The 13,556-nt window shown below is 38.0% G+C and overlaps 1 protein-coding gene across 1 annotated transcript in view; it reads left to right on the top strand.

Moving 5' to 3' along the window:
• The window catches only part of EBF2 (EBF transcription factor 2), a 207,920-nt gene that overhangs the window by 156,697 nt on the left and 37,667 nt on the right, over positions 1–13,556 (top strand). Inside the window, exons 8-10 of the mRNA XM_056119136.1 lie at positions 4,133–4,250; positions 5,765–5,895; positions 6,762–6,888. Of these exons, the coding sequence (XP_055975111.1) occupies positions 4,133–4,250; positions 5,765–5,895; positions 6,762–6,888 (376 nt within the window). The remainder of the gene's footprint in view (positions 1–4,132; positions 4,251–5,764; positions 5,896–6,761; positions 6,889–13,556) is intronic.

The raw sequence follows: 13,556 nt of genomic DNA, 5'->3' as shown, positions 1-13,556 counted from the left end.
TAACTAAAAGTCAATGTGTGTGTGAGTGTGTTGTGTGTGTGTGTGTGTGTGTTCGTCTGTGTGTCTGTGTGTCTGTGTTTAAGAACAAACACAAAATGCGTCTGTCTGATTTCACATGGTGTACTGTGTGAATTAAATCATTTATAGTTTGCAACTTAAGTTTCATTGATGGTTCTTTTGGATACTTCATAGTATAAGATACTTGCAATATTAAAAACTGGAACTTTCCTCATCTCCCTCCCCCCTCTATCTATCTATATATACATACATTTGGACATAATTTAAAATCTTGTAATAAATTTTACAGACACTGAAATAATTCAGGTTAATTCCCTTGCTGTCATGAGAGGCCAGCGCTAGCCAGCAAGAGATTAAAATTTATTTCCATTGTTAATAGAAAATAATGAAGTGCATCTGAACCATCAGGGTATGTCATTGGGGAAATGTTCACTTTGGAACTGAGTCTTACTCCACCCAAATGGACAATGATGAAATCAGCTGGCTCAGGAAAGCCCATATTTTGTGGTAGGAATGCAGGAGGAGCATTAAAGTACAGTATGACAAGAAGCTTGTGGAATGGATTAAAGCAGTCTCAGAGAGAATATTCTTTCCAGCTACATAATCCTCAGACAGGGCTGAGGTTCTTCTATATGTGCTGAGTAAATTTCATTAGCCGTTAACTTGGAATCACTCTCTTGTTTGTGTTTTGTTTTTGTTTGTTTCCCACAATGACAGAATGTCTTTGAAAACACATTCACAATGTCTAATATCACCCCCATCTTTTATTATTTTTAGACGGTAAGCATGTACAGAAATGAATACTTTCAACCTTCCCTTTGCCTTGACCAGGATACATGACAATCTCATGGCCAGAAGACTCAGTTTTTCTCCTTGACTGTGATGCCACAGGCTTGCTGAGGTTGCCTTCATAAGTACTTGTGCTTTTGTGCACTTGTGGAGAGCAATGGTTAACTGTGTCAGTTTCAGATTTATTGTGTCTACCACCTGATAAAATCTTTCTGGAAGGACTTTTCTCACACTCTTAGACGCAGACATGGGGCCAGAGCCATAGTACAGCAGGGAGGGCATCTGCCTTGTATGCGGCCAAAGTGAGTTCAATCCCCGCATCCCGTAAGGTCCCCGGAGCACCGTCAGGAGTAATTTCTGAGTGCAGAGCTAGGAGTAACCCCTGAGCATCTCTGGGTGTGACCAAAAGAAAAGCAAAAAAAAAAAATAATAATAGTAACATGAAGACACAATTTAGAACAGGTCTGGAGCTAGACAGGCAACATCCTTAAATTGTGAATAACTATATTGGTAATAATTTTCTAAATGATAATTGAGGGTACTTTAAGTTTATTTTCATGTCATAGAGAGTCAAGGATGGAGAACTCCACCTGTTCCTTTACTGCAGTCACAGTGAGGAAATGAGGTATGGGAGAGACTTCAGGAGAGAGAACACATTCCTTTTTCATCTTTGAATCCCCAGGACTTGGATAATATCCATCATGTAGCAGGAACTCCTTGCGTGCTTTTGGTTTAAATGATTATAATCCACTATGCTCATGTGAAAGATTCTAAAGACCACTATTATGTTCACGGACTCAGGCTGTGAAATCCAAGTTTTAGGGTTTCTTCTAAATCTATTATATTAAAATATATTTAAATTTAAAAAACTGCTACTTGGGGCTGGAGTAATAGCACAGCGGGTAGGGCGTTTGCCTTGCACGCGGCCGACCCAGGTTCGATTCCCAGCATCCCATATGGTCCCCCGGGCACAGCCAGAAGTCATTCCTGAGTGCAGAGCTAGGAGTAACCCCTGAGCATCGCCAGGTGTGACACAAAAAACCCAAAAAGCAAAAAACAAAACAAAACAAAACAAAAACAAAAACTGCTACTTGATGTGCTTTTTGAAATAGAAATCAAAATAATGCTATCTTGGTTTGGGAGGATATCAGGTAGGACTGACTGTGAAGAGATAAAGGTAACTTTCTTGAGAGATGGAAATAATATATATTATGATAAGCTGTGGATTACCCAGGCATATCCACTTGTAGAATTGTGTAGCCGAGACTTGTGCATTTAAATGCATGTAAATTTCATCCCTCCCCCATTTCTGATTATCATTACCTTTATGAATAGGGATCACGGTATAGATAAAATGAGAATAATAATATTTTGCTAAATAATTAAGCTGAATGACAGATACTTATAGACTTTTTATGTTATTCTGCTTGGAATTATTCATAACAACAAAGTTATATGGAATTTGATAATATTAGGAGAAAAATCAGGATTAAGGCATTTCTCCTTCTTACCTTCATTTAATATGCCAAGAAAGGATAACACACACATTAGAATTATAGTATCAGCAAATTTAATTTGGGGCAAAAGGTTTTTAAATTATGTATTACTTATACAATGGCTGATGACATTGTATAAGTTATATATAATTCAACATCTATAAACAACACAATATGGTCACCACTAAAAATCTAATAATTTCTGTCACCATGAAATTGCCATTTAAAACATGGATCCGATTCTGTGATTTTTCTTGAAGGGTCTATATGTGTGCATGAATACATATATAACTGATTCCCTTTTCAAAAAGAAAATTGCAATGTATAACTGACAAGTAGATTCATAGCCAGTGTGGCTCATCTTCCTGAGTTTCTAAATTGGTGGGTATACTCAAGTCTGCTCTCTTCTACTCCACTTTCTTGACTACTCTACCTTTATTGATCTCCCCTTCATCAATGTCTCTCATACCTCTGACTGCAGCACACAAGCAGAACTTTCCACTTGATGCCTTTTTCTGTGTTACTGTGTTAGCCTTGTTTTCCAGCCTCAAGTGAGCTCTTTGAGAGAAGGGGCCATGCTCAAAAACTTTGATATCTACCCATGTACCGTTACTAGAGCGCCCCCAAGGGCTTAGACTCATGTGAGGGGCTCAGTGGGTCATCTGTTTTATTGACTGGTCAAACGAGGCAGGGATGAGGCAATTAGAACATAAATTAATCCTAATTTGTCATGTGCTAGATCCCGCATAACTTCTAGGACATGCATTATCTCATTTTCTTTTTGTTTTAGCTCATTCAGCCCTTTGAGCTAGGCTTTTGTTGTTTCTGTTTTACAGATAAGAAACTGGGAGATCAAAAGGTTAAGTGATTTACTCAAGACTACACCTACCAGCAATGGGACTGGAGGTCAGCCTCTCTGACTCCAAATCCCTTCTCTTTCGCCACACCACACCCACCTTGGCCCCTTCTTCTGTTAGATACCAAAGGCTCTACATTTCAACACTGAATTCCAGCAACTTTATCTTATTGAAGTGTCTCTTCCTCTGCTCTAGTGGGTGGGGACATCACAAACAACTCATCAGGCAGCATGGCCCTGCCCAGCATTATGTTAGCACATGTCAGAAGTGCTAGAGTCCATTCCAAGCTTGGAGAATGATCTTCCAGCTGGTGTTTAGATCTGAACTTCTTGGTCATACACAATTGGCTCTGTGGTGCCTCCATCTTGTGGATCAGCTGGGAATAGTTGTCCAAGTCCTTTTTGATAGAGTACTATGTTTCTCCTGGAGCAATAGCACAGATGGTAGGGCATTTGCCTTGCACACAGCTGACCCAGGTTCAATTTTTCCATCCCTCTTGGAGAGCCCGGCAAGCTACCGAGAGTATCCCGCCTGCACAGAAGAACCTGGCAAGCTCCCTGTGTTGTATTTCATATGTCAAAAACAGTAACAACAAGTCTCACAATGGAGATGTTACTGGTGCCCGCTTGAGCAAATCAGTGAACAACAGGACAGGACAGTGGACTATGTTTCTGCAACCAGCTGTCAAATGGCCAGCTTCCCCACTTTATCCTCTGGTCGCAGTTTGAGCACAGCCTGTGACAACACAGACCTAGGACAACCTCTTTTTTTTTTTTTTTTGCATGACATTCTATCACAGTTACACAAAGATGGTCACTTGTTGAGATGCAAAGGGCATACCCTGCACCTGAGTTCTTTTCCTTTTCTCTCTAGTCAGTCATGCAGAAGTCTGGCAAAACTGAAGTCTGGTGTATTTGCTGATTTAGGTGGCGCTAACTTTCCCTTCCCACGTTTTCTATTTCGAATATGCAGGTTGTGTTGTCCACAACCGTGAATGTGGATGGACATGTGCTGGCTGTTTCTGACAACATGTTTGTTCATAACAACTCAAAACATGGACGGAGAGCAAGGAGACTGGATCCCTCAGAAGGTAGGGCTGTCTGTCGCCAGTGCAGAGCATGGCAGACAAATGAGGTTCTCCCCAAATTTCCTTGTTGGAATTTCAAAGGTTTGTCTCGGAGCGGGAGTCCAGAAAATCCATAAAGTCATGCGGTTTTTAAAATGAAGTTGTAAACACTATCTCCTCCACCATTACAACCCCCACCCATTTCCCAGCCAGTGCTCAGCCCACTATGCCTCACTTTCTTCCATTCAGTCTTCTGTTTTCCTCTTTCCTAGACTGGCCGTTTCAGGCAAATGTAGTCCTATGACATCTTAGTTAAACAGGAACATTACAGTGCCAGACATGTATGAATAAGTGTCAGATGTGCCCTTAAACAGATTGTGGGCAAAACAAAACAATGTGCAGAATGAAACTGACACTAATTGATTTTTGTTTGCTTGGACAAGAAGAAATCATGATCTGCTCTGGGTAGTTTTCCAAGTGCATTAAAGTAATTAGAAATAGTGGTAACTGTTAAACTTCAAGTTGTCCAAAAAATTAAAATATATTGTGTTATGATAACTGACAAACCTAGAAAATTCCATCTAAATTCTTCCTCCTTTTTTACACTTTTCAACTGACTGGAGGAAGACCTTTATATAATAGAATGAAAAGCTAAAGTAGCTTCTATTTTGATGTTTTTTTTGCTGTACACTGCTCACCTGCCCTAACTCAGCCCTAAAAATGTGTCGTGTATCACTTTAAATAGGAATTAATGAACTGAAAGAAAATGATTGAATCAGTAAAGAATTTGGAGTGGTGTTAATTCTCCCACAGTGGGCACTGAAAGGGGAGAAGAAAATCCCAGAGTTCAGAACTAGGAACCCATCCAGTTTCTTTTGACTGATTGGATGTGATTGACTGGCTGTTCAAAGGGGGCTCATGTTTTTGGAGTCCTGCCAAAGTTCTCCTCCACCTTTGACCTTGTCAACTTTGGAAATGGAGTGATGGATTGACTTTAGTTATGGTCTGAAAAACCATATTGAGTTCCTATTGGGATGTAAAGTCCAGAGGCCTGGAACATATGGAAGAAGAAGAAGAAGAAAACCTTCCTACAAAGTTAGAAAGTGATTAGGAATTGTCTCTTGATAGAACTTTTAAAGACCAACGGTGATAGTTTTTGCTTTTTCCTCTTTTTTCTAGCATATTAACAAGCCTTATAAATCTTAACATCTTGGAGCAGAGGAGGTGGGGAGAGAAAAGGGATTTACGCATTTTCCAGTGTGGTCAACTTATAAAAATATAGGAAAAAACAAGAGTTTTAAAAATACCCTTTACACAATTAGCTAAGTGTTCTACTTTTTTTTATATGCAATGGTCAACTTCTTAGTCTTTAATGACCTGGTGAAAACCAACAACCAATTAGTAAATGGTGTCAAGTCAGCAAAGTGCAATTTTAACTTCTCAAATGACCAACCGTTTTCAAGAGCAGCACATACCAAAACTCTAAATTTAAGCATCAAAAGGGCAGACCTACTAGATTTTTCCTTTTCTCTTCACAGCTACCCCCTGCATCAAAGCCATTAGTCCAAGTGAAGGCTGGACCACAGGAGGAGCCATGGTCATTATCATTGGAGACAACTTCTTTGATGGCCTCCAAGTAGTGTTTGGGACCATGCTTGTATGGAGCGAGGTAGGAAAAGGTTAATTTCCTTTCACCCAAAGGATTTGGAGGAAGTATTAGTTCCTGGAGCATCAGCCACATTAATGCAGATCATGGGACACCTACTACAAAAAGCGTACCAGAATTTAAAACCATGTAATCCATAATTTTATCATAGGTGCTGATCCTTTACAAAGTTATGAATTCATTCTAGTATTAATTCTAATTATGAAAAATTATAAAGAGCCAAGATATTGGATGCTAAGAGAATGAGTAAGTAAATGATAAAATGACATTATATCATTACAAATTATATTTTGGGGAAAACATTCTAATAATTCTGGAGAAAGAAGCATGTTTATGCTAAAATACTAAGTGAGAAAAGGATTAGAATAACAGTGTCTACAGATGTAAAGTCTAATTATGTAACACACATCCATAGAAAAGTACTGGAAACATGCCAAAGATTAATAGCAGTTATTTCTGAGTTATATAACACTAATAGTTTTTTGTAATTTTCAATTTCTTTAAGTGAATGTGTTCCACTTTCATGAGATAAACAGTAAGATGTTGCAGAAATGTAGGTCACAGCACCGCTAGATAGGAAAGTTGCCAAATTGATAGGTAAGGTTATAGAGTATAGAAAATGGGGGGGGGGTGTGATTTCAGGGATAGGAATGAGGTGGGAGGAACTTGAACTCTGCAGATAGGAATGGAAAGATCTAGACAGATTGGGTTGAGAGGAAATGTAAGGGTGGCAGAGAGAAACATGTGGGATATAGGTAAAGGGCCAGTTTTCTCAGAGTGATAGTATTGGGAGATGCTCACATCTTCAGAGTCCTCAGTGATAACTTGTATAATGGGTACTTTTGTCTCTCTGCTTGTTCACTTTTCAGCTAATCACCCCTCATGCCATCAGAGTACAGACTCCTCCTCGGCACATTCCTGGAGTAGTGGAAGTGACATTATCTTATAAATCTAAACAATTCTGCAAAGGAGCTCCAGGGCGGTTCATTTACACAGGTGGGTGAGATGATTCCAGGAGAACGGTTTCAGTACTGTTCTGGTTTCCATCCTCTTTTACCAAATAATCTTGCTCATTTTTCTAAGTGTTTCTGTTAGAGTGAGAACAGTAAGACTGGGTAATAGATTGACCCGGTCATTATAAATTCAACTCTACATAGGTACTTTATGTAATCAGTTTCTGCTTGCTTTAGGAGATGGTTTTAGTGGCTTACTTCAAGACTGCATCCTAGTAAATGTTTCTATTTGGGAACCAAGCTAGAATAGACTCTGATTCATGTAGCAGATACTATACTAGACAAAGTTTCTGACTGTAACACAATTTTCTGGAAAAGAGCTTTTTCAGAAAGTTGTTCAAAGATGCTACAGAGTGAAATTATTTTTAAAAATTCACAAAACTAAAAAATTTTGTTTATATATTTTTGAATGTTTACTTTATATCTATTACTTTTTTCCTAACTGGAGGGTATAGGTGACTAAATGTTAGATTTTTCAAGAGAATGGAATGTGTGTCAGAAAAATAATTTAGGGGCAACTAGAATATTGGGGTGATAATTTAAGGGGGAAATGGAAATTTGTAATGGCTTTTAAAGATGGGGAGGATTTGGATAGGCAAAGCGAAGTAAGAATGTTCCAACTCCTGGGGCCAGAAAGATAGTATAATGGGTAGGGTGCTTGCCTTGCACATAGCTGGCTCAGCTTTGATCTCTGGCATCCCTGAGCTGTGCCAGGTGCTTTGCTGGGTGTAGCCCTACCCATAAAAGCAGATAATATTCCAACTCCTGTGCACCAAGGCCCCAAGTGAGGTGAACACATACTTAAAGAAGAGAGGGCTGATTCAATACCTCTGGCAATGAACTTGGATAGTAGAACTTATATCAGAACTTAGCCTGCTAGAGTAACAATAGTGTAAAATCTCTGCATGACACTTAAATCAGTCCATTCACAGAGACAGAAAGTTGAATGGTTATTACTAGGGATTATGGGAAGGGAAAAAGATTGTTTAATATGTGCATGGTTTCCATTTTTCCCAATGTAAGAGTTCTGGAGATTGATTCCACAAGAGTGTGAATATAATAACAATGTTGAAATGCACAGCTAAAATTAAGATAATAATTTTTGTTATGTGTATTTTAACACAATTTAAAAATTTTTAAATGTCATGTATGAGCATTTGGGCTTTGGCAAGTTTTAAGACTACATTTGGGTTTCCATGTAAGGTTAAGGGGTGAAGGTTGATCTTAGGTAAAATTGAGTCAGGGAACAATAAAGGTAAGAAGATCAATAGCATACTATATTTTAAAACAGAATATACATGGTAGAGAAATATATTTATACATAATAATCAGGCATGTTGCAAATTTCTTTTAATGTATTTTATATTCTCTCCTTTTGTATAGCTCAATTTCGTTTCACTCTAGTGATTGACTAGATATCAGTTAGGCATATATATGAGAGGATAGCATTTAAGTGCATTTAAATTTTTAGCTTTGAACTTGTGAGTTAGGTACATCTTGACTAGATTATATTTTGTGGATCCATGGCCATAAATTAATTCCTATTCTAGCTTCCAAAGAGACTCAGGCTTTTATTCATTCAAATGATTTGTACTTATTATTAATCTACAGGCTACTATAATTCTAAACCCTAGTTTATGGAAGTGGGCAAAATAAAGCCACGCAGTTCTTAATCTTTCAAAAATGTACTTGTTTTTGTGCTTATTGAGGATTATGAGACTTTATATTTTAGAGGTACAATTTTATGTGTCTTAAAATATATATCAATATACTTCAGTCATCACCAAATATTCTAATATTCCCTCATCATAATCCATTACATTATCCTCCTCGCCTACACCTCTCCCTTCTCCATAATGCCCCTTCACCGCATGCCACTTTTCATTCAGAGTCAAAAGATTTGTTTTAGTTTGACTTTATTCCTAACTCTATTTCTTTATATTCTTACATGAGTGACCTCATCTTTTTTTTCTTTTGCTTGTTTTGCTTAATATGATTCCTTCCAGTTTCATTCATGTTGTAGCAAAAGTTCATCTCTTTTTTTTTTTTAGCTGAGTAGTGTTCCACCGTGAATATATAGTACTTCTTTACTTACTCATCTATTGTTGGTACTTGGGCTGGAGTGATAGCACAGTGGGTAGGACATTTGCCTTGCACGCAGACAACATGGCCAACCCGAGTTTGATTCCTCCGCCCCTCTCAGAGAATCCGGCAAGCTACTGAGAGTATCTCGTCCACACGGCAAAGCCTGGCAAGCTACCCGTTACGTATTCGATATGCCAAACACAGTAACAAGTCTCATGATGTTACTGGGCCCGCTAGAGTGAACTGATGAACAACGGGAGGACAGTGACAGTGATTGTTGGCATTTGGCTTGTTTCCAGATTTTGGATATTGTACATAGACCTGCTATAAGGATAGCAAGGCTTGTAAAAGTCTCCACTCTTAATAAATCTTACATTCTAGAGGGATAAAATAGGAAACAAAGAACATCAGTGATGTTACCAGGTAGCAATAAGTAAAGGATAGAGGATGAAGTAGGACTTTAAGCAGCATGTTAGGGAAGTACTTTAGAAGAAATACATACTCAATGGAGAAATTACCATGGGTATGAAAATCACCAGTGCCTCTACTGGACCCTGGGCCATTTAGATTTGAATCTCTGTTGGTAGGATGAAGTATCAGTACAATTCCTATATTCATTGAACAAATATTTATTCCAAATTATGCTCAAGGCATAAAATCAATAATATCATCATTCTAGCAGTTTGAAGTTTTAGAATGGGAAAGAGACACTCAGATCACAACTGGGTTGAGTGCCACATGAGATATGAAAGCAAAAAAGGGTTGTAGGAGCAGTGTGCCCCTAGGGAAAGACTAACTTTGGATAATTCCTGGGATCTTTCCAGAGGAGAAGGCAAAAGAGTAGCATTTCAAAATGAAGACAGAAATAGAGGAGGTCCCAGCCTAAGTTAATGGAAATCCAGAGCCTAGTGAAAGATGAGATCACATGGGCTGAGTAAGTAACAGATTCCATGTTTATGTAAGTTCAAAAAAGGACTTTCAAGATGATGAGACATTGAAGATCTTCTGGTTCAACTTCCTCTCCTACAAGATAAGAAAAGTGAGACACAGGAAGTAGTGACTTGCCCACAGTTACTCACTGAATTTAAGATAGAGTTAGAATAAGTACTCAGGCTTTCAGCACTGTCACCTGGTGTCTTTTATTTAATAACGTAGTTTCTGGTGTGCTGAGTTATCGGTGACTTATTTATGAAGTAATAAGTGATGGAGCATTCTAGCTGTGCCCAGGACTGTGTCCTTTGCTGCAGACACTGAACACTGCAATGTAGGGCAGGAAGAATCTTCCTTACTCCACATTCTGGTAAAGATGAACTGCTCACATCCTAGGATCAGATGACCTGGACTCACAGCCTGGCTTGCTGCAAAATAGCTCTGACATCTTGGCAAGTGAATCATCCTCTTAGTTTTCTCACCTCTGAAATGGTATACCTACCTCATAAACCTGTGGTACAGATGAAGTAGTGGGGTGCATGAAAATAGTAGCAAACTAATAATGGTTTAAAACAGTCAACCCAGGAAAAAGATATTTGTTGTTAGGACGGGGAGGAAAAACTGATTTGTATCATTTGCTGATTTCTAAGGTGCAAATGCTCTCACTATGAGTGATTTCAAGCTACCAATATGATATTAGCAAGCTCACAAATATTCCTAAAAATTTAACAACCTGGTCTCATGAGCTGGTCCAACCCAAGTTCTTACATACTTCTGTATACTAGGAATGGAGTGTGATTCTGTCTTGTAGTCAAAATACTTATTATTAAAATTATTCTTAAAATTTTGTGCTAAAATTATGGAGATTAACTTGAATAAATACAAGTGTAATAGTCATTAAAATTTTAATTTTGTGATAAAACTATGAAGACCAGTTAAATAAAGAATCACAAGTGTGGTGGTCATAAAAACAGTCAAAAAGTATAATAATTATTACAAGTGTGATAGATCAGGACGCTGATATATTTATCTACCTATATATCTGAAGGAACTATAACCTTCATAATCTAAGGTGATGGGGAAGGCTAATAACAGTGCTAACAGAGAAATAGTGTGTACAAAGGCCATATGAGATTTATAGGCAGTGGGGTATATTAATTGTCATTATGGATAGGGCGGAAAGAATGAACTAAAGACAGATTGTCTTTGAACTAGCAAGAGAAATTTGAAGCTCTATACCAAGAATACTGTACTAGTCTTAAGTGGGAGTATACTATAGATTTGTCTTTTAAAAGCCCATTTCTGGGACCAAGGAGAGCTCTCAAAGGTGTGGATCACATGCCTTGCACACACAAGATCTTTGGCACTATGTAGCTCCCAAGTACCATCACATGACTCTGGTGGCTCTCAACACTTCTGAGTCCAAGCAGTACTGCATTAAGACTTGAGAATTGCAGCCAGTGACCTCTGGGTCCCCAAGATCCTTATAAAATTAATAATAATTTAAAAAAAGGTTAGTCATGTTATGGCGGAAAAGAATAGCTTGGAAGCCAGAGTGGATTCAGGGAGGTCAGTTGGAGGCCATTATAGTGACTCTGGCCAGAATGATGGCAGCTTGGACGGAGAGCCAGTAGTGGGGAAAGGCAGAAGTGGATAAAATTTAGGAGGTAGCATTGACGGGACTTGATGATTGATTGGATGGGGTGAAGGTTGGAGAGGAGAGGGGAGGGAACAACTCTCGGGTTACAGATTTAAAAAATTGGGTGGGTATAGTTTAGAAAGTGATTTTTTAAAAGGTATGAAGTGCTAAGGGAGTTCAGAGGAAGGACAAAATACTTCCAGCTGGCAGAGAGGTGAGAAGATTTAATATTGCAAAGATGTCAATTAATGAATAAATTTAACACAATGCCAATCAAAGTGCCAATGAACTGTTTGGGGAAACATTACGAGAGTTCACCTGGAAAAGTAAAGGTGCTAAAATCGGACCCCTAATTTTGAAAATGAAAGATTTTTTTTCCTACCAGACACTAAGACCGATTTTATGTTTCTGTAATTAAAAGAATATGGAGTTTTGAAGGGAACTTAGAGAAATGTCATGTAACAGAAGAGAAAATTTTAAAATGAATGTTTTGGGTGCACATGAATTGTTTATGTATATGTATATGTACATGGATATACATATATATATACATATATACACATATGAGTAGGTAAAAGGCAATGATGTTAATGTGGAAAAATTGGAATATTGAGCAAATGATATTGGGTCAACTAATTAAGATTTAACAGAAAGGATGATATTTCTTATTTCACCTCACAAATTGAAATATTTGAGTGGAATATCTTTAATTTAAAATGTAGATGTGTCAAAGGTTATATATCTAAAAAATTTATCATCTTGAGTTAATCCTAACTGTAAAGACAAAACCAGCAAACAGTACATATGATGACATGAGGAAATTTGGTCACATAGTACCAGTAACTAAATCAAAATGGAAAAAAGACAGACTAGGTACTTATTTGTTATTGTGACATGTCACCTTACAAATAAAATGGTTCTTGCTTTGGTCAGAAAGTTCATTTTATATTTCCTGTTTGTTAGCCACTGTTACTGGGGATAAAGAGGTGAACATTAAATATCTAAAAAATTAAGGAGAGGAAGAAAAGTAGCTAAATTGAAAGTTAGCAAGGAGCAGCAGGAGTTAATTCAGAAGGAATGCAATGAAGTAGTAATTTTAAAAATTCTCAACCAAAAAATCTATATATAAGCAAATTTAAACAATCACAGAAACAAGACTTTTTTCTATTAAGTTGCAAATTTTAAAAAAAAATACCCAGGTTAGAAAAATTAGAAGAAAGCATAGATTTTTTTTTTTATCTTGCCTGCACGGCAAAGCCTGCCAAGCTCCCCGTGACGTATTCAACATGCCAAACACAGTAATAACAAGTCTCATGATGGAGACGTTACTGGGCCCGCTTGAGAAAATCAATGAGCAATGGGAGGACAGTGACAGTTTTGAGGGACACAGCCAGCAGTGCTCAGGGCTACTCCTGGCCCTGTGTCCCAGTGCTGGGACTCCTACATGCAAAGCACGCAGAATTCTCTCTCTGGTCCTTGAAAATAGGTGCTTTCTTTTTTTTTCTTTTTTCTTTTTCTTTTTTTTTTTTTTTTTTTGCTTTTTGTGTCACACCCGGCAATTCACAGGGGTTACTCCTGGCTCTGCACTCAGGAATTATTACTGGCAGTGCTCAGGGGACTATATGGGATGCTGGGGATGGAACCCAGGTCTGCCACGTGCAAGGCAAATGCCCTACCCCTAGTACTACAGCCACTCCAGCCCTGAAAGTAGGTGCTTTCTCAAGACAACTATAGGAAGGTAAATGGCTCTGGGAGAAAACTGGTGGTACTCACCTTAAGAAAAATCCTTGTTTTGGGCCAGTGGTTCTAATTTTAGGAATGTATCCTTAGGAAGTTGTTGAGTTCATCTGAAGGCTATTTGTAAAGCACTGTTTTGGATAGTGAAAAAAGAAAAACACTTTTAGAGCCCATTAGGGCACTCATTAAATAAATAAAGAAACATCTTTACACAGAAATACTTTTTAGATCTTAAAAGTAATGCAGTGGGTAACTATTTA

Source organism: Sorex fumeus, unplaced genomic scaffold (genome assembly GCF_029834395.1).
Source record: "Sorex fumeus unplaced genomic scaffold, SorFum_2.1 ptg000039l, whole genome shotgun sequence".
Classification (NCBI taxonomy): Eukaryota; Metazoa; Chordata; class Mammalia; order Eulipotyphla; family Soricidae; genus Sorex; species Sorex fumeus.
Note: the sequence above shows the minus strand (reverse complement) of the source record. Positions and strands in the feature narration are given on the sequence as shown.